This window comes from Cervus canadensis, chromosome X, assembly GCF_019320065.1.
Source record: "Cervus canadensis isolate Bull #8, Minnesota chromosome X, ASM1932006v1, whole genome shotgun sequence".
Classification (NCBI taxonomy): domain Eukaryota; kingdom Metazoa; phylum Chordata; class Mammalia; order Artiodactyla; family Cervidae; genus Cervus; species Cervus canadensis.
The window spans coordinates 18,073,739-18,095,130 of record NC_057419.1 but is presented as its reverse complement, the minus strand read 5'-3'; the positions used below and the strand labels follow the sequence as shown (position 1 = coordinate 18,095,130).

Here is a 21,392-nt window from a genome sequence, read left to right as displayed (position 1 = left end):
CAGTTCATGGGGTTCTCACAGTAAGTATACTAGGGTGGTTTGCTGTTCCCTCCTCCAGTGGATCATGTTTTGCCAGAACTCTCTGCTATGACCTGTCCGTCTTGGGTGGCCCTGCACGACATGGCTCATAGCTTCATTGAATTATGCAAGCCCGGTTGGCACAACAAGGCAGGGATCCATGCAGGGGATACATGTATCCATTCTCCCCTAAGTCCCCCTCCCATCCAAGCTGCCACATAACATTCAGCAGAGTTCCCTGTGCTATACAGTAGGTCCTTGTTGGTTATCCATTTTCATGTCTACATGTCTATCCCCAACCCCCTAACTATCCCTTCTCACCATCCTTTCCCTGCCCCGCAACCATAAGTTCATTCTCTAAGTCTGTGAGTTTGTTTCTGTTTTGTAAATAAGTTCATTTGTATCATTTCTTTTTAGATTCCACATATAAGGGATGTCATATGATGTTTCTCCTTTTCTGTATGACTTCACTCAGTATGACAGTCTCAAGGTCCATCCATGTTGCTGCAGATCGCGCTATTGAGACAGTTTTTGATAAGTGTGACAATGTTAAGATCGCATAAAAAGCTAAAAAATATTGATAACGTTTACAGTTACCTGTGTAACAGTTCTCTAACTAAAACATGTGTTTTCTTTTCAGCTCTGCCTACTCAGTGGCAGTTTTCCTCATTTCATTTTTAGGTTTAAAAGCATCAACTGGAATTGACTTACTTTCCAAAACTGGACCAACACAAATTGGACTTGATACTGTAGATTCACTGGCAAACAAGCAATGTCATCTAATGAACAAGAAAGGTTCTGCTGTTATAATGGAGAAGTCCTTATTTTTCGTTTGTCTGAAGGAAATTTTGTAGATGTAGGGCCTAAAACAATACCTGTGTTACATGTCAGAAGAATGGTGTTTGGCAGAGGACCAGGGGGATTTGTTCAGAAATCCACTGGATTCTTTAGCATAAAAGAAGAATGTTCTCATTTAAAAATTATGTGCTGTGACTGTGTTTCAGATTTCAGAACTGGAATTAATCTGCCTTATGTTATGATACAGTGCATTAAAGAAGAGAACATTTTCAAATATTTTCTACTGTTTCTTCATGGCACCAATAAATTTGAAAAGTGTTTGAGTTTTAGACTAGGCTATGAGATGAAGGACAGTATAAGGGTCCTTAATGGCCCTTTAGTTTTATGGAGACATGGTCAGACATTCTTTTATATCTCTTCTCAAACTGGTAAAGTTGTCAGTGTGTCTATGAACTTTTCCTCTGTTGAGTGGGCAGGGGAGATTGAAAATCTAGGTATAGTTTTATTAGGACTAAAGAGATGTTATTTATCTGCAGAAGAATGCACTCCAAAGCCTTCAAAATCAGATTATGCAACTTGGAATACCCACTTTTGTGCATACTCTCTTGAAAGGGCAGAAGTAATAAGTGATACATACATTATCCCTCCTGCTTATACCAGCATGATAACATTTGTGCATGTCTATTCAACTGAGATTGTCAATGACCAGTTAAGAATGTCACTGATTGCCCTTACTCGAAAAAATCAGCTGATTTCATTCCTAAATGGGACTCCTACAAGTGTGTGCCAGCTTCCATTTGGAGATCCTTGTGCAGTTCAACTTGTGGATTCAGGTGAAGAAGGCCTCCTTTTCATCATATCCTTTAGGTCCAGTGATGCTTGTGCTGTTTGGGAAAAGAGCTTTCAGGTATGGTACTTATAATCATTCAGTTGGCATCATCTTAGACCTACTAAGCATCCCTAAGCTTCATAGGATTCATCCTAGAGTCTTATTGTCCAAATTGGTTTTTAGTCCTGCACTTAAAAGGAAATCATGTATGTTACAGCATTCCTTTTTCTTAAAATGATTATCTGAATGTTATTTGATAAGTTTTGCCTTGCCATTTTGAGTCATAAAACCCTTGAGTTTTTGGAAATACATGAATACATAACTACAATTATTATCTATCTATTTGTCTTTTTACCATAACTGTTTCTAATTTTCATAATGTGATAATAATTGGATTTGTATTTTTACTTAGAGCAAGACCAGAAGCCTTTCTGGAAAACTCATATCAGTTGTTGAACTTTGAAAGAGTTGGAAAAAAAAGAAAAAGTTGGTAGTTGTCGTTTTAAACTTGAAATCCAGAGGAGTTCCTTGAAGCCTGTCATTGTCCTTTTAGAGACATGATGGTTCTCCAGAGAAAAGCAACGTGTTAATTTTTCTAGAAAATGTTGCTTAGAGAATTGCATTATGTTACATTTTGAAACTCAGAGTTGTCCTCTGAAAAAGCATTCACATTTTATCTATAAATAGTCATGTCTTTTAATGTAAGGTTTGAAATTGCTTTAAAATACTCACTGTTATTGAACGTTCAATAACAAGTAAAAAGGTGTAGAAAATGAAAAGGAAATTGGAGGATTGGAATTATTTGTCTCCAATAATATCTCTCTGACCCTGATGTTTTGTTAACATTGCATCCTCCTGGCATAAGATGTTTATCAGCACATTCAGTTATGTGTGCTGAAGTGTTAATAATTTGAGATCTTCCAAAGCAGTTTTTAGTACATTATACAGCTTTTTAAGTTCTTGTGCTACTTTGGAAAACAAGAAGCAGATACTGCCTTAGTTGGTGTGCCCTGTCCATTTCATTAGAACCTCAGTTGAAATTTCTCTCATGGTATTATCACCTTGATATGAAATATTGATAAATGTTTCAGAAAACTTGAAAGGCTTTTTTTTTTTTAATTTGAATGTGTATACGTGTGTTTGTGTGTGTGGAAATAGGTTGAAATTGTGTTTTATGGGACTTTTCCTTGTAGATTACCTTGATGCTAGTAGGAATTATGTGACCATGTTCAACCTCTGCACCACACAAAGGACTTAAATTCTCAAAAGGAAAATGATTTGAAAACTGTCCTGTTTTTATTTTGAAAGCAATCTTTAAAAGCTCATCACACTTTTATTTCGAGGTTTTGTGGGAAGATAGCATTTTCTGTCTTTTTCTACTCTTCATTTGAAGAAATGGTGTGGGGAAAAGCATCTGTTAATAGTGAAGCCTATAATCCTTATTGGGGTCAGAGTAGTGGGAAGAATACTCTTAACCTTGGGTTTCAATCCCAGATGAACACCATACTAGTGTTACCTTAAGGGAGGTATTTGCTTTTTGTGAACTCATTTTCTGTCTGTATGAATTTGCACTCATCCTGCCTCGAAGAGGGGAGAATTCAATAAGATGACATTGTAAAGTGACTTGGACAGCGCCTGGTGCTCAAAAGAAGCCCAGAAAGTGGTAGCTACTATTGTGTTGGACGAGGGCTAGGGCTGTCATCAGCAATGGTGCTTACCTAAGGTTCCCTCTTCACCTGGCTAAGGAGTAGTAACTTTCTGTCTCATTCACTCAGTGGAATAGTCCTCTCTTACTTGAAATGGGTCCCCTGCTCGGACACCACAGAGCTCTGCCACCGACACATTACCCAGGGCAGAAGACTGCATCACTGTTTGTGCGTGGGCCTGTAACTGGTGGGCTCCCTGCTTTGAAATCGGATCCTAGGGTTCTTTTTCTACACTAGACACCAGCCTTTCCACAGGTTATTTACCTTCGTCTCTACTGACAATCGCTATGCTACCTCTTCAGGGATTCCGTACTTCTAAGCTATTCTCAAGTGCTCAGTACTGAATGCTCGGGAGCTGATACCTACAAGTTAAGTGCTTCTAGATTGTCTCCAATACCTTGCCACTCTGGGAGTTTCACAGCTCCTATCCCTATCATGGTGTTTATTTATACATACCTACTTAAGAAGAAAACTTGATGTAGCTTATGGTAAAATACTTGATTACTTTAGCAACAAGAATAAAGGTTAAGAATCTACAGATAAAAGGGGGAATAATCGTGTCAGAAAACCTGAGTTAAGGGAAGTAATTGCATTTGAGCAATTACACTTTGTTTAGCAGTTAAGAGAAATAAAGTAAATAAAGGAGGTTTGTAATTGAGTGGAACATACTAGGAAGGGGAAAAATATTTTTTTCATTGCCTAGTGAAAGGAATTTCCTGTTTGTGATATCAAGAGGTTTTAAATAGTAAAATGAATACATTATTGAATAATAAAATGGTGCCTTGGATGGTTTTGCCCCCAAATGGGAGAAAACATCAGATGCAGTCTTCCTTTGGGTTGGCTATGGATTTCATCCATCTGTCCTTTTACTACTTCTTTACAAACAGGAATTAAGGCAACTTACAAAGATAGGTGAACTACAAATAAGCATAAATTAGAATAAATAGTGAAAATCAAGGTTACTGTGTTCTGAGATCAATGCTTCATGAAGGCCCTAGTCCTTAATCCAGTGATAGGGCTTGAAAGAGAGAGCTGAGTGTGGAGAAAAACACGATTAGCTTTTCTCCTAGGCTTTTTCTTTTGAGTAGAAATTATCTCTGCAAGTTGTGACAAGTATCTTTGTAGCAGGCATTTCAAAATTGAGATCATTGTCAAGTATGTGTGAAACAGGTAGTGGTGTGTTGTCAGGTAGAAAGAGGCCAGTATGTTTAGAGGTGTGATATCTGATGTGGTCAGTAGTCACTGGCTCCAGGTGGTGATTCAGCATTTGCAGTGTGGCTGGTCAGATTTAGGATGTGCTGTCCATGTCAAATACACAGCAGATTTCAAAGGCTTAGTATAAAGTGGGAGTAAAATATTAATAATTTTTCTTGATTCTGTTGAATTGAAATGATAACATTTTAGATAGACTAAAATGCCTTTTAAAAGTAAAATCACCTTTTTACTGCTACTAGAGAATTTTCTTTGATTGGCTACTGGAAAATTGAAAGTCATGCATGTGCCTTGCGTTGGTGGTTCACCTGTATTTCTTTTGGACAACCCTCTTCTGGAGCTAGAGATTGCAGATGTATGTACATGCATGTGTGCAGAGCTGTGGTGTTTGCGTGCTGAGCACATTCTTATTACCAGTGTCTCTTGGCATGGTTCATTATAATGCATGCTACTCGTGGTGGGGTGGTGGGAAGAAGGGAGGCTATGGGTTTACAAATAAGCTTTCTCCCTGCATGAGTGAAAACTCACTGTTTTGAGTGAAACATCACTGCTTTGGAATTAGCCTTACAGAGGAAAGATCGATATTTGATTATGTAGCTTGAAGAGTCTTATGTATTCTTGCTTGAATGCAAGTTCTCCTCTACCTGGAAGATGATGTATCCATGCTTCTGGGGTTCTGCATGGGGGTTTCAGCTTTTCTGCCTGAGGGAGAAGGAATTTCTGATCCTTTTCTGTGTTAGTTTTCCAGGGGATCAATCTGGAAGCCTTCAGCTTTATGGATCTTTAAGAAGTTGTCTTCTATTTTAAACTTGGGATTTCATGTTCTTGTATAAATTTAACAAATCATTCCAATAGGCTATGATGATTCTAGGTGCCCCACTATTAGGATCTCTTCCCTTCTGTGCCCCACATAATCACTATGTTCTCTCCTACCAGAATTCAGGATATATTAATTAATTATCATTTCATATGGACTCTTACTCTGCCTTGAGAGCTCCTAAAAATGTTTGCTAGTACCTTCTAGTTACCTAACGCAACTGAATTCCTTGTGTAATTGGTCTGATCATAAATATATATCCACCAAGGCTCATGGGAGTGAGGGTTATCATTAAATTAACCAGTTAGAGAAAGAATCTTCACTAGAGTTAGTCATGAGAAGTGCTAACATTCATAAATTATAATAAAATTTTTATATAGGAATCAGGAACATGACAGCCCCTGGACAAATGTTGAATAAATATTAAATATAAGCATCTTGCTCTCTACAAATTTATGACTCCTTATGTCTTCTGATCTCCCAATATCTTTATTTTAGTTTGGTTCTTAGTGTTTGCACTACCATTTTCATGACTTACTTGTAAGGTTGAAGATGACAAAGTAGAACTACTTGCAGCAAAAGGATTTAGCTCACTTTATGTGTATTCATGTGTTTCTTTCTTTGTTCCTTCTTTACCACTCTCTTTCAGATCGCTGCCAAGTGGGAGAAAATTAGTTCAGTACTGATAGATGACTTCTTTGGAACTGGAACGGAACAAGTACTGCTACTTTTTAAGGACTCCTTGAATTCAGATTGCCAGAGTTCCTTTGAAATAATAGGCCATGACACCTTCAACTCTTCAGTAGGTTCTGTTTACTTTTTATACATTACTTTAAAAACATTTTAGAAAATTTGAAGACTTTAAAGCTTTTGACTTACCTTTAAATATTTATTTCATATTTTTGACCCACCTTTTAAATATTTTGATTTCATACTTAAAACTTTGAGAACTTAAAAATACATACACTGAATCTTTTAAATAGTATATTGACTTTCCTTTCAACAAATGTTACACATTTGTAAACCAAATGTTATACCAACAGTATACCATTACTGTTTTTGGTGTAAATTTGAAATATAATGTATCTGGTATTTGCTCATGACAATACAGTAAATTAACATCATCATTGCTTCTGAAGAGCACATTTTATGCCAATAAAGCATGGTGATATTAGATTTATTAAGGAATAAAATCAAATGAAAGTGCTTTATTAAAAGAAGTAACAGTTCACAATGTGTTAAGATCTTGAACCTAAGAGAAACAATACCCCGAAAGTTTCAGGCCTATCTTAAATACCTCTGAGCCTCAGTTTTTTTATTAGTAAAATGACAATAATTCTTATTTTCTCTAGTTAGGACATTTTATAAAAACCTAGTAAGCTGATACTTTTTGAGGCAGTTTACAAATGTTCCATGGGTGGTAATAGTGGTATTCATTTTTTTCCTAGTTAGGAGAAAATGGTGTATAATGTGGCACACTGCTTTTCGGATAAACTTTAATCGTATTTTGTTGATCTTAGGAATTTTTTAGTTTATTTCAAAATTTCAGTTTTAATGTGCTTTTTTTGTTTACTAGGGTGAAACATTGGATAGCAGTGAAGATGACCTGTTTGAGGACAAAGAGGAGAATTATTATTTGGTGGTCCTACCTCTGGAAAGAAGATTGCAAGTTAGTGTCTGTTTCCTTTTGCTTTTTTTGGGTTAGTGCTGTTCTAAATGAAGGAAAGAACATTGAAGGAAAGGTCCTTAAAGTATAAGCAACACAGTGATTGGGGACAAAAGAAATGGTACAGGTTATCTCCCGCTTTTCAAAAGTTTGCTTTATGCTACTTTGCTTAATGCCATTTTGCTTTACGCCACTTTGCTTTTATGAAAGACCTCCATTAGCAAAAACTGTTTTTTGCTAACCAAAAGAAATCTGAAGAGGAGTTTTGCTTTCGTGAAAAAAGTTGAAAGCGAAAAATAGTGTTCAGCATTTGTTTTGCAACAAGCCATTGCAGCACACATCCCAAGCAGCAACAGTAGTCCCGCCAAGCTCCTTTTGCAGACCTTATCTCAGCCTCTCAGCAGCCAGCCGCCTTGGCTTTCACCTGGGTCTGTGAGCACCTGGGCTCTATCTTGATTTATTTGGTGCATCCCTAACCAAGATGTGTCCTAAGGTAATTGCTACTTTGCTTTATACCGTTTCTTCTTGGTTAGTGGGGAAAACCTGTATTTCAAAGGATCTATTTCCTTTTTCGGTCCCTCTGTAAAAGCCATTAAGACATTACTTATAAACGTATCATCTAAAATGATAGTTTTTTGATTAAGATTGTGTAAATTTGATAAAACTTATAAAAGATAAACATCTGACTTTTGGAAAACACGTATTTTGTAGTTTTAGGATCAGTATACCGTTGCTCTTTTAAAAGAGCAGCAAATATGATGAATGATGACATGTTCCAAACATGAATAGTTTACCTTCAAGTTTTCCATACAAAGCTCTCTAAAAAAGGTTTTGATTTTCTCCCAAGTGTACAAAGGTACTGCATATTCCTTGTAAAATACTCAAACTTTAATGCCAAGAAATATTAAAAAGAGACTAACAATTATCTTTAATTCTATTACTGTGATATAGCCAGTTTTAACACTCTGACTTGCATATTCTTATTGATGTTTTTAATGAATATATACAAGTTTACATGGAAATGTGATTACAAGTTGCTTGTTCTCACATAATCTGCCTTTTTTCATTCATAAAAATTTTCAAATATATAGAAAATTCATAGAATAATACAGTGATCATCTCTAGTCCCCATGTAGATTCCCCTGTTGTTACTTTATAAAAATCATATTTGCCTCATGTGTTTCTGCTTGTGTGTATGTACATGTATTTGAAAGTTGCAAATATTCAATATTTCACTCTTATGTGTTTTAGCAGGAATTTCCTAAAATAAGGACATTCTCCTGTATAACCTCAATACCGTTATTCACTTAGAAAGTTAATATAATCTCTTAGTTTTATTTACTCTTCAGTCCATATTCAGAGGGCTTCAATTGCCACAGGAATGTTTCATATGGCTGCTTTTTTCAGGATCCAGTCAGTGTTTGCACTTGATTATTATATGTCTCATTGGTCTTTTTCTCTAGAATAAGCCCTCCCCTCCTTTTGAAAATGACACTGCTGAGGCCAAGCCAGTTGTCCCTCCTTTTGGATTTGTCTGACTGTTTCCTTGTGTTGTCCTTTATGTTTTACTGTATCCCTGGCAAAGTTTTTTGGCGAAGGGCCAGATAGTAAATATTTATACTTTGCAGGCCCTTAAAAAATTTTTTTGCAAGTATTTTAATATTAAAGTGAATTCACTAAATACTTAGTGAACACATATTAGATGTTAATGTGAACAGTAGATAAATAAAGCACCATAATGGACAAAGAACCGTAAAGGAAAAGGTAGATTACATTAAAAACTTTTGTGCTCCAAAGTAAAATAATAAGACAAATTTTATAAAAGGAAATTGTAAAATTTGACAGAGGATTAATTTTCTTAATATAAAATGCATTCTAAAACAGTATTGTTGAGTATATAAAGTGGCCCAGTCTCTTGAAAGGAAGTTTGTTATAGCTATTAAAATGTGAATTGCATGTCTTTTTACTCTTACAATTTCACTTCTAGAAATGTGTTCTAAGGTTGTACTTATACATGTAAGCAAAACTGATTTTATAGGAATAGTTAAGTAGTATTTATAAATACAGTTCAGTCAAAATCTAAACATCCATCATTAGGAGTATGGTAAATCAATTATGATTTAACTGAATCATGGAATACTATGTAGCTGTCAAAAAGGATAAGGTACGTTTTAATACAATCTTTAAGTGATGCCAAATAATTTAATTTATGAAAGCATGGCTTTCTGGTAATATGTCACTTAATTTTTTTGAATCAACTCTAATAATAAAAACAACTTAAAATGGTAGTTGAAATATATATTTTTTAAGCTTCAGAAAGCTGAAAATATTAATATAAGAGTAGATTAGCAGACCAAACTCTAAAGGCTGGAACCCAGAGAGACAAGCAGAACACGATTTTTGCCCTGGAAGCATTCTGTATTTAAACTAAAGCAGTAGGACCCTCAGTTCAGTTCAGTTCAGTCACTCAGTTGTGTCCAACTCTTTGCGACCCCATGAACCGCAGCATGCCAGGCCTCCCTGTCCATCACCAACTCTCAGAGTCCACCCAAACCCATGTCCATTGAGTTGGTGATGCCATTTAACCATCTCATCCTCTGTCGTCCCCTCCTCCTGCCCTTAATCTTTCCCAGCATCAGGGTCTTTTCCAATGAGTCAGCTCTTTGCATCAGGTGGCCAAAGTATTGGAGTTTCAGCTTCAACATCAGTCCTTCCAATAAACACTGAGGACTGATATCCTTTAGGATGGACTGGTTGGATCTCCTTGCAGTCCAAGGGACTCAAGAGTCTTCTCCAACACCATAGTTCAAACCCTAGTCACCCAGCAAAACCAACATAAAGTCCTCTGCAGGAACACATTTATCCTAGGCCTCTTCTGAATCTCACAAATAATTTTTTAAAGAAAATGAGCCACCCACATGAGTGGGTGAGTGAGCACATGAAGAAACAAGGCATTCTGATTAATGATTCACAGAAAATAACCAAATACCATCTGTAAACAAGTATCCACATGTTACCACTAGCTCTCACTGTGGCTAAAAACATTTCTAAGTGCTGGAAGCCCTTTTAGAGATGAACAGATATACCCTCTCCACCATTTTGCATACAGGGAAGCTGATGGCGAGCCAGAAATATGAGGTGGTTTGTGGAGCTGGAACTGGAGTTCGGCTCACTGTTCTTTCCGCTCTAGAGTTTATTTTCCAGCCACTCGTTGAAGGGGGTAAGGCAAGGCCAGGACCTTGGAGACAGTTGTGCGTGGGTCCAGGAAGGTTCACAGTGTTGGTGGGAATGCTCCACGACTGGGCATCCACCCTGATGTCCGCCAGCAGGAGGGGGCGAGGGAAGCTGGGGTAGTGAGCTGATGGGGTGCTGCAGAGCAGTGGCAGGCCCGAGCTACAGCTACTAGTGAGAAGTGGATGAGCTGAAAAGTGAGTGCATACAGAATGACTCCACCTGCAAAAGTTCAGAAGCAAAAGACACACACAAAGTAAACATATTCTTTAGGAGTTGATATGATGATGGTAAAGTGATGAAGACCAACAAAGAAGTTATCTTAAAAGGGGAGAGTAGTGTTGCCTCCAGTGGAGAGAGGTTCTCGATTGGGGAAGGCCCATGGGTTGCTCCGAAAGTGCTGCTTTTTTGACCTGAGTATGGTTCCAGTGGTTTCTACTTCATCCTTAGTCTGTGAATTGTTTATTTATCTTGTGTACTTTTCTGCGTGTATGAGAGCAGTCACAATAAGAACAGGAAAGCAAGATTCAGTGTTACCCAGTACTGTGTGCTCCTGTATTTGGTTTGGGGTGGGTTTTATTTGTTTTTGGGGAGAAGAATGAAAACATCCCTTAACATACACATGAGAAAGTTCTGGAAAGGTAAACAGTCTTTTGTCTTTATCAGTGGGATTGAGGGTCTAGGAAGGGAAAGTGAGATGTCTTTGTATGTTGTTTCAATACATTGTCATGGGCTTATTTTATAGTTTTATAACAAAACTTGTAACAACATAGAACATTTCAGTAGTCTGATGACTCACGATTTATTCCTGGAGTATTGGGATCATGTTGACAAGAGTCAGGAAGAGAGAACACGGAAAATTTCTGAGGGGGTCCTCATTGTCAACCTGCCCGTGTGTCCCTCTTCTTCCACCCCCTGCCCCTCCAGCATTTTCAGACTTGGTTCTCCACCTTGGACAGGTACATCTCACGTCCCCTCAGTCATGAATTACTCAACCAGTGAGTGATGGAGTGTGAGTGATGTGGAACCCTCAGAACTAGGCCAACATAGGAAGTTTTAAAATATTAGCTAGAAAAATAAAATGAAATGAAATATTAGCTAGACACTTGACATATTTTGTGCAGTGAGGTAAGATAGGGTTCAGTCTTCATTCTCCAACTTCTATTCATTGATAGAAGGAAAAAAAATTATCTGTTTTAAAATGTAATTTAAAAGAAAGGCAAATACAGGGTGTATCTTGTTTTTTTCAATCTAGAAAAGCATATTATATTAAAAGCCAAATTAATACTTGAACAGTCTCAGATCACCATCTGCAATGAAACAGCTTCTAAAAGTTCAATGGCGTGACTCTTTAAATTTTCAGAAGTAAAATATATTTCATGAATGTTTTATCCTTAGTACTGATATATATTTATCTGGTATAATAACAGTAACAGTTTGCTCTTTGCCCATTGAGAGCCATTTTATCCCCCTTGTAGTTAAGAGTTAACCCCAGCATTGAGTTTATTTGCACAAAAATAAACATGTGACAGTTGGGATCTGTTATGTGTTACCTTGAAAATTTTGCTGTAAAGGTCACATAAACAGAAGATTTCAAGCAATATTAAATCATAAGTAAGCATTTCTATTCATAATGAGACATCTTGTTTTTGCAGAAATTATTTCAATAAGAAAAAGTTTTCTTGTTGGTGTAGTCCTTATTTTTTATGCATATTGATTAAATTCATTCATATTCATATCGATACTTAACTCAGTTGTGAAACATGTGAATACACTGACATTGTCTCAATTTGATATGGCTATTGCATTTATTTGCTGTATTATTTTCCTTTGTAATTAGAGATTTTTTTAAATAAAATAGTTTTGCTCTGAGTATTCATTGCTGTCTGTAGGAAAATGAATTAATAAGCAAATTTGGAGAAGATACCTACTGAATTATTAGTATATTTGGTTTCATTTGAAATTATATCTCTGACAATGGTTTTTCTTTATGCTTTATAGGTTGGTTTCATTTCTCTTTGGGAATTACAGCAGCATCTCTTGCTTAAGGAAAAAATTATATCAAAATCTTACAAGGCTTTAATGAACCTGTTTCAAAGAAAAGATGATAGTACATTAAGTGCAGAGGAGGTAAAGTTAAAAATGTGACCATTTTATCATTTTACGAATTGAAAATCTAAAAGCTATTTAAGAGTTATTTAAATTGGAATATTGGAATGTATTAGAAAGTGCTGCTCAGTGAATCAAGAAGCACAATGGCAGGGATTATGTAATGGTGGGCTTTTATGACATTGAAAAGTGGTTAAAAAACCAATATTTAACCAATTTGCAAATTATTCTGTAAGATATTAAAATCTCAGTTGTCAGGCACCTTGAGGAACAAGTTTTTTTTTTTTTTTAAAGATGTAACTATTAAACTGTTTTATTTGTATAGTTTGAATAGAAATTGCTCTTAAGTGAATTACAGTTAACCCTTGAACAACAGGGTCAGGGGCTCCAGCCCTATGTGCAGTTAAAAATTCACAAGTAGCATTGCTGTGCACCCTCTGTAATTAGTTCCCCATCTGCAGATTCAACCAAACGGGGAGTATGTAGTGCTGTAGTATTTACTATTGAAAAAAAATCACATATAAGTGAAAGTGAAAAGTGTAGTCACTCAGTCATGTCCGACTCTTTGCCATGGACTTTAGCCCACCAGGTTCTTCTGTCCATGGGATTCTCCAGACAAGAATACTGGAGTGGGTTGCCATTCCCTCCTCCAGGGGATCTTCCCGATCCAGGGATTGAATCTGGGTCTTCTGCTTTGCAGGCAGATTCTTTACCATCTGAGCCACCAGGGAAGTCCTCACATATAAGTGGACCTGCACAGTTCAAACCCTTTTTGTTCAAGGGACAACTGTATATGTTTTCTGACTTCTTCAACAGAATATCTTAATTATTATTTTATTTTGTGTTAATGGTGACCTAATTTTATCTTTAATATAATGATTGTTCTTTTAGTCTGTTGCATGATTCATTTCTAAGAATATTTATTCCTCTAGTTAATGTCCCTAAATTGCTATGTCTTTTTAGTCCTCCTATTTGCTTTTTATAATTTTATTCTCATTTTCCTTGTGGTTGACCATCGTAAGAACCTCTTCAGGTACCTTGCAGTTACTTATGCTGGTGTGGTAGTGTAAAATATTAGCAAAAACTGCTTTGACTTCATAAAAAATAGTGTTTATATATATTTGTTTCATACAGAGAAAGACAGTATAGTATGGTTGAATTACAGATAATACAAGCTGGACATAGACACACTTGAAGTTGCATATTTTCTTTCCTCAGGTGACTTTAACATCTTACTCTGACTTCCTCTAAGATTTACCATTCTTATAATGGTCTTTGCCTTTTGTCTGTATTTCAGTCTTAGCAACATGAGGATTTTGGCACCAAATGATTCCATTAATGTAAGAAACAGAAGCACATCATGTTGCATTTCTGTATTACTATTCTCATCTCCTGGGGACCCTCATGCAAGTGCTGTTGAAAGCCATTGTTCGGTCTCCCCATTTCCCTTCCCTACTTGAACCCAGTGATTTTGCTGGTATTAGAAAAGGGGAAGAAAGGTTAGAAACTAATGCAGTGAAATCACGGTCTGCAAGGCACTGTTTTGAGCCCTTTAACACTGTTATCTTTAAAAGCAATTCTGGCAGGTAATAAAAACTTCTGTTTCAGGTGAATACCCTGCCTCAAATCTCACAGTTAGTGGCAGAAGTATCAAATTCCTAGGAACACATTTAGTTCACTAGAATGTAGATGCCCATATCTTTTTTCAATAATTACCATGCAGAGGGGCAGTATAGAGTAATGGTTAATATGCACCATGGGCTCTGGAAGCGGTTGGTTCCGGTTCAGACCCCAGCTCTGCCTCTTGTCAACTGTGTGACCTGGGACAAGGTACTTAACCTCCCTCTGCCTCAACTTTTCCTTATCTGGGAACTGTAGATAATAATACTACCAACCTAGGGTACTAGAGTTATTGTGATGGTTAAACATATTTATACGTGAATGGCATTTAGAACAGTGCCTGACATATAGTAAGCATTCAGTAAGTGTTTTGTATTTTTTTTATTATCATTACTCCTCCTCCTATTTACATTTGTATTATAAATCCATATGTGTGTGGAAGTGAGTGAGTGTGGCCTGGACTTTTAAGAAGAAAACTTTACCATCAACTGTACTTGAATTTTAAAAAAAAAAAAGGAAAAAGAAGAAAATTTTGGCAATAACTACACTTGAATGAAAAAAAAAATGAAGAAAATTTTCACAAATATAGTTTAATCAGTGTTATTCATACAAAAATTTCCAATTCTAAGTTTAGTGTTAGTCACTGATAAAATAAAGATTGCATTGTCTTCAGCATGCCTTGGGCACGTATTGTCAGATTATTTTTCAAAATGGACTCAAGGGTACATCCCTGCTGGCTCTGTATTGGGTATCCAGAGCCTTATTTACAGTTAGGCCATGCTTCTTGATCCAAGGGTGGTGGTTGTTCAGTCGGTCAGTCGTGTCCGACTCTTTGCAGCCCCACGCACTGCAGCACGCCAGGCTTCCCTGCCCTTCAGTATCTCACGGGGTTTGCTCAAACTCATGTCCATTGAGTTGGTGATGCCATCCAACCATTTCATCCTCTCTCACCCCATTCTCTTCCTGTCTTCAATCTTTCCCAGCATCAGGGTCTTTTCTAGTGAGTCAGCTCTTCACATCAGGGGCAAAGGATTGGAACTTCAGCTTCAGCGTCAGTCCTTCTAATGAATATTCAGGGTAATTCCAAGTAGATAGTTAATTGTATGTTTTTTAAATTTTATTTTAGTGAATTATGTATTGTCTATATCATTGATAATAATTCACTTTAAAATATGTAAGCCATAAGGCCCAGCCAAAAACTGGTTTACATTGTATTTTTGTTTTGCTGCATTTGGTATGTTTTTGTAATCAGTTATTTAAACATATTTTTCCATAAGGAATGTCTTGTTACTCTTTGTGGTGAAGAAGAAAATCCTGTCTGTACCTTCGATGAAAAGTTATCAGACCATTTTCAAGATTTAGAACAGCTAGTAGAGAAGATATGGTATCGGGTAATAGAAGATAGCTTGGTTGTTGGAGTGAAAGCCACATCTTCTTTGAAGGTGTAAGTAAATTCTAACATGATAGTGTCATCTTGATCTATGGAATAGCACTGTCCAACAGAAGTATGATGCATGCCGCATAGTAATCTAAATGTTCTCGTCGTCATACTAAACACAAATAGAGGGCTTTCCTTGTGGCTCAGTGGTAAAGAATCCACCTGCCAGTGAAGACATGGGTTTGATCCCTGATCTGGGAAGATCCCACAAGCCGGGAAGCAACTAAGACCCAGCATAGCCAAAAATAAATAAATATTTTTTAAGAGAGTAGGGGTTTTTTTTTTCTTATTTAAGAAGAAAGGTGAAAAATCTACCCCAGAAAGAAAATACTGGCGTTATTTTACCTTTCCTGTCTCTTAAAAAAAAATCCCTTTGTAAAGTCCAGCATATTTACAATGTTTTTGCTTTCTGGTTTCAAGAGAAGTGCTATTACAGGATCTTTGGAACTATGTTTGCTTTTATACTTAATTTTCAAATCTGTTTTACATTTGAAATGAGAGGGAAGGAGAGAATAAACAATTTTTTACTGTTTTAAGGCATTTAATCATCTGGTTGATGACCTTTCAGACTTAACTGAGCTCTGTATTTTTTACAGGTCTCTGAATCATGTGACTTTATTGCTGTCAGTGGATCAACGCCCTAACTCCACCTTTCCACTTATTAAGTGTCAAAATAGGATATTTAAGTTGACTCGGAATTCTTCTCCAGTACTAAGCTCAGTGCCATATGAAGTAGGATCAGAGGTAAAAAGAATCAAGTTGAGTGTTGATAGTAAAGAAGAGAAAGAGAAAAGCATTGTTTGCGAACAACCCTTGAAGAAAGAATATGTGCAGATGATTACAGCTGTAACAGCTCTTCCGCCACTTTTAACATTCAGTAATTTTTGTTGCATTGTGCTGCTACAAATAAGAGAGAATGGTAACTCTTCTGAAGCTCATTATGTTCAATGTGGCAGAATTTTTTTAAGTGTAGAAGATCTTTCAAGTGGGAAATACGTGCTGACATTTCCAGAGAAGAAACCTATAGGTAATTTTTGTGGGTCCTTTTTAATCATATACCTAATTGAATCAGAAAATTTTAAGAACTCCTTTTATGTGATCCTGGACAGAGTCTAATGACAGTGCTTGTGGTGTTTTTGCCGTAGAACACATGGAAGATCTCTTTACACTTCTTGCAACATGGCACAGAGCTGGTTTTCAAATCACGTCACCCATGTTCGTTCTGACTTCAGTGAGGCTATGGCTCTTAGAACACATGAAGTGTGAAGTCATCAAAGAATTTCCAGAAATTTGCTTTTGCAAAAGGCCAGGAAGTTTCTATGGGACACTCTTCAATTGGAAACAAAGAACACCATTTGAAGGAATTTTAGTAGTCTATTCCAGGTATTTCACGTCAAATTGGAATTGGTCCAGGGAAGAGTGCGTGTGTGTGTGTGTGTGTGCATGTGTGTGTGTGTATTCCAACAGGGATCCCTCTAGTAGTGTTCTGTGCCATTGTAGGACATGTCCAGGTCATCACCTGGTACAAGGTGAATAAACAGGTGGTCTCATTTAGAAACCGAAGCTGTTTTAATTATGTTTGTTTTTGGTTTTTTGGTGGGGTTGATTAGGTAGGGCCTAATAATTTTAGGATTTGCCTTTGCTCCCCCACAATGGAATTTTACAAATATAATTTTGATTTCATGACTCAGAGAAAAACTTTAATCAGGAAGCAACCTAATCAGGTTATTAGTCAGTAGGGAGGCCTGGCGTGCTGCGGTTCATAAGGTCGCAAAGAGTAGGACACGACTGAGAGACTGAACTGAACTGAACTGAACTGAGTTGGTTAGGATATGTATACAGTTGTTCCTCTGTATCCACAGAGGATTGGTTCCAGGACCGTGATGGACACCAAAATCCGTGGATGCTGAAGTTCCTTTTATAAGCTGGCTTAGTACGGTCTGCCTTCCATATCCATGAGTTCCATATCCACAGATTCAACCAACCACAGGGCTGGCTGTGTCTGATTACTACTGTCTGAATTGTATCAGTGACCACCTGCATGCATTACAGGTTCTATTCATTACTAGAGGATGTAGAAATGAGTGGTAACTGATTATTACAATATGTTGTACATGACCATTTTGCACTAAGTTTTGTAATACTGTGTTTGTTTTTTTTTTTATTCCAGGAATCAAACAGTTTTGTTCCAGTGCCTTCATGATCTCAGCACAGTTCTCCCTGTGAACAGTTTCTTCAAATATCTAGAGTTAGAAAGTGAGGATTTTCTAGTTGGTCATTTGGCAGTAGCTTTGGAGAAGGAATTGGTCACCCTTGGTTCTCCTTCTTCTGCCTTAGTGAAGGTTGAAACGAGCTTGGTGCAGAATTGTGAAGTAAGCAAAGAAAAGAGTAGTGATGATGTGGCTGCTTTATCAGACATAAAGGAAAGCATCCATCGCTACAGAAAAGAACTTCAGAGAGAAAAGGAGCAAATGTTGGGGACGAACTTAAAAGTGAGTGCTGCTCTTTACAGAGAAATGACTTTAAAATTAGCTGAAGTTCAGCTGAAATCAGACCTTGCTGCCAAGCAACTGACAGATTTATAATTATATTCTCAGTTTGATTATATTTTAGAATATTTTCCCCTGCCATAGCGCTTTGGTCCTACTTTTTCATTTTACATTATATGCCTCCTCTGTAAAATGAAGATTGAGGCTCACTGTGGAGTCTTTGGTTTTGAAGATGCATAAAATAGCCTGCCTTAGAGCAGCACTTCTCACCTGGGCTCATTTTGCCTCCCAGAATGGGTAAAGAGACATTTGGCTGTAATTGGAGATACTGTTTGGTTGTCAAAAGTAGTAGTGGTGGGTGGGGAGAGCAAGAGGTGGGTGCTATTCGAATCTAGTGGGTTGAGGCCAGGGATGCTGCTAAACTTCCTACTCTGCACAGGACAGCTCCACAGCAAGGAATGATTCAGCCCAAATGTGAGTACTGCTGGGGTGGAGAAATCCTGCCTTAGCGTTTCCACTTAACACGCAAGTGATTGAACGATATTTTGTTTTAAATCTTCAAAAAAAAACTTAAATAGTCCTTTTATTATTTTCTGCTTACTGAAATCTTGTTGTTGTTATTGTTTAGTTGCTAAGTTGTGTCCAACTCTTTGGAACCCTGAGGACTGTAGCCCACCAGGCTCCTCTGTCCATGGGATTTCCCAGGGGAGAATACTGGAGTGGGTTGCCATTTCCTTCTCCAGGGGATCTTCCTGACCCAGGGATCAAAGCTGCGTCTCCTGCATTGGCAGGCGGATTCTTTACCGCTGAGCCACCAGGGAAGCACCCTAGTAAAACCTAGCATATAAAAATCAACTTCAAACAGATAAACAAGGTTTTCAGGATTCAGAAGGTTTTGTAAATATCAAGCCCCTGTGGAAATTTAAATGGCAGAGTGTCTAGGTGATACCACTAAAATGAAAATGGTGGAAACCCTTATTAAATTCAATTTTATTAGAAAACCTCTCTGAAACTGTAAGTCTACAGGCATGTGAAAATTTTGGGGCATTTCTCTGAAAAGCATCTCTCTTAAAAGGCTAAGTATACCTCGCAGGCCACTATTTTCATAAAGTTGAAAATGCCTTTAAGCCATCTGAAATTCCAACTCTTGGCAAAGCTAAAATGTAAAATCCTAACTAAAGTAACTTAAAGAATGGGACACTCTTTAGGGACTGAGAAATTTAAGTGAAAATTCTCTTTAGTTGAGTGATTTTTAAGGGGTCAAATTAGGCATTTTAAAGGAATAAAAATTCAACCTATTCTCTTTTCTTTTGGGAAAAAAATAAGATTTCTGAAATAATAAGAGAATGTCAGGAGAAGGGAAAAGACACAGAAAGATATGGGCCAAAAAGAATGTTTCTGATCCTTTTTGCTCTAAAATCTGTAAGTGGGATAGAAGTTTCTGTCCCAGTTGAAAGAAAGATGATTTTAGGAAGCAGCATTTCACGCTAGTAGCAGTGAAGTGCTAATTTTCACCTGTGCCTCAGATGTGCTTGTCCTTAATGATCAGATGATGCAAGTGGGTTTTTACAAAGCTAGGTTATTACTGTCTTGGTTTTTATGGCTGTCCATATAATATGCTACTTCTTTTTTTAGTAATCCATTGCAAATTGAGATAGCACTTTATAGCTCTACTTCTATGAAATTTCAATGAAAAATATTTCAGACTTTCTGGAAATGGAAATATGATAATTTCAGGATTAATTGTGGAAATCTGGAAGCAGTATGTTTCCATAGATGTAATGAAGCTGCCCATGACATGTTCTGGAAGAACAACCAGGTAGAAAATATAGGAACTAAGCTGTAAAATGGAGGCTGCCAAAAAGCTACACAGAATTTAATTATAATAGTTTATGTGTAGAAAAGCTAGAATATTTTTTAAAAGCATGTTTATTTTTTATTTATAAAGCAACTAAAAGTTATTAATCTGTGTGTATCAAATAACCTCTTTACAAGTGAGCTTTGTACTCCAGTATAATTTTTCTACATACTACAGACTAGAAAGGCCAAAGTTTGAGGAAATGACGCCCTTGGCTGTGCATGATTCAGTTGTATTTGCCTCTGTAATAATCATATTCCTTTGACCACTTCATCAGGAATCTGAGACTCCCCTCAGAAACCTGTCCTCCCAAAAGGAAACCCTCCTACATTGTTGGTGGGAATGTAAATTGGTGCAGCCATTATGGAGAACAGTATGGAGGTTCCTTACAAAAACAGCATACAGTTACCATATGATCCAGCAATCCCTCTCCTGGGCATATATCAGGCACGTCCTGTCTCTTCACCATGCAGTTTTTCTTGTACTGCAGATGTCAGCAGCTTTACGGGACAAAAGTGCCTGTATGCGTAACTGGAGGTCAACATAATCGTCCTGAGCAAGGAAACTTCTTTAGCATCTTTAACTTCACCTTGGATTATCCATTTCCCCACAGCATCAGTCACTTACCCCCAAAGTATGAGCAGTGTTAGGGACCAGTAAAACATACTTCTAGTAACCAGCCAAGGCATTTAGCACGAGATACCGAGTCTATCAGGAGTAGGAGGCAGGTGTCATGTGGTTGACTGCGTGTTCCACATCGATTTCCTCCTTTTCTCCTACCAGAACTCTCATTTTGCTCAGGAAATTTCCTTCCCACTAATCACGTGACTGGGGAAGTACTTCCCCAGTCTTGACAGTCAGCAAAACTTTGAGAGAAAGTGACCATGTAGTTTATGTGTTGGGCCCAAGAAGAGGATGTGGGGAATTGTTGTGCAGACTGGTCTGGTGTTTCCTGAAGCCAGTGCCACCTGGAAGGGGAAATAATTAGCCTGGAACTATAAATAGTAGGAAAGATGATTACATAAAATTTTGGAAAAGAGGAAAACTGTAATCCACACTTGAGTACTAGTTTTTTACAGTATGTCATGCTGGAAAATAGTAGCTAACATTTATGTACCACTGTGTATCAGACACTGATTTGACTGCTTAGTCCATATGATCCTTACAACCCTCTAAAACTATGGTTTCCAGGACACTGCCACTAGTCATGTGGGGCTATTTAACTTTACATTTAAATGAACGAAAAGTAAATTAAAAATTCAGTTTCTTAGTTGTGCTAGCCACATTTCAGATGCTTGATAGCTTCATGTGGCTAGTGGCTACCATTTGGACCATACAGAATAGAACACTTCCATAGTCTCAGAAAGTTTTATTAAACAATGCTACACTGTAAGATATCCTCCATTAACTGTGTCTTATGTACAAATCAAGAAACTGAGACTCACACAGGTTTGGTACTACACCCAAGATCATCTGGCTAGTAAGGAACTGAGCCAAGATTGAAATCCAGTGTAGCTCTAGGACTTTTGCTCTTTCACCACTATGCTCATTGTAGTGAAAGAGCAAAGCTCGGTTTGTAATAAAGTCAGTTTGTAACAAAA

General features: G+C 37.2%; 1 protein-coding gene across 3 annotated transcripts in view; it reads left to right on the top strand.

The window, feature by feature from the left end:
- Nucleotides 1–21,392, top strand: part of FANCB (FA complementation group B) — a 66,502-nt gene that overhangs the window by 9,753 nt on the left and 35,357 nt on the right. Inside the window, exons 1-9 of one of the 3 annotated variants that reach the window (XM_043458679.1) lie at nt 475–508; nt 659–1,723; nt 6,030–6,182; nt 6,957–7,049; nt 12,279–12,407; nt 15,284–15,450; nt 16,041–16,471; nt 16,590–16,827; nt 17,615–18,517. In XM_043458679.1, the coding sequence (XP_043314614.1) occupies nt 791–1,723; nt 6,030–6,182; nt 6,957–7,049; nt 12,279–12,407; nt 15,284–15,450; nt 16,041–16,471; nt 16,590–16,827; nt 17,615–18,029 (2,559 nt within the window). In that variant the 5' untranslated portion in view covers nt 475–508; nt 659–790 and the 3' untranslated portion in view covers nt 18,030–18,517. Of the gene's footprint in view, nt 1–474; nt 509–658; nt 1,724–6,029; nt 6,183–6,956; nt 7,050–12,278; nt 12,408–15,283; nt 15,451–16,040; nt 16,472–16,589; nt 16,828–17,614; nt 18,518–21,392 lie in introns of those variants that run through there. The other 2 variants (XR_006267483.1, XM_043458678.1) reach the window with 2 other exon arrangements.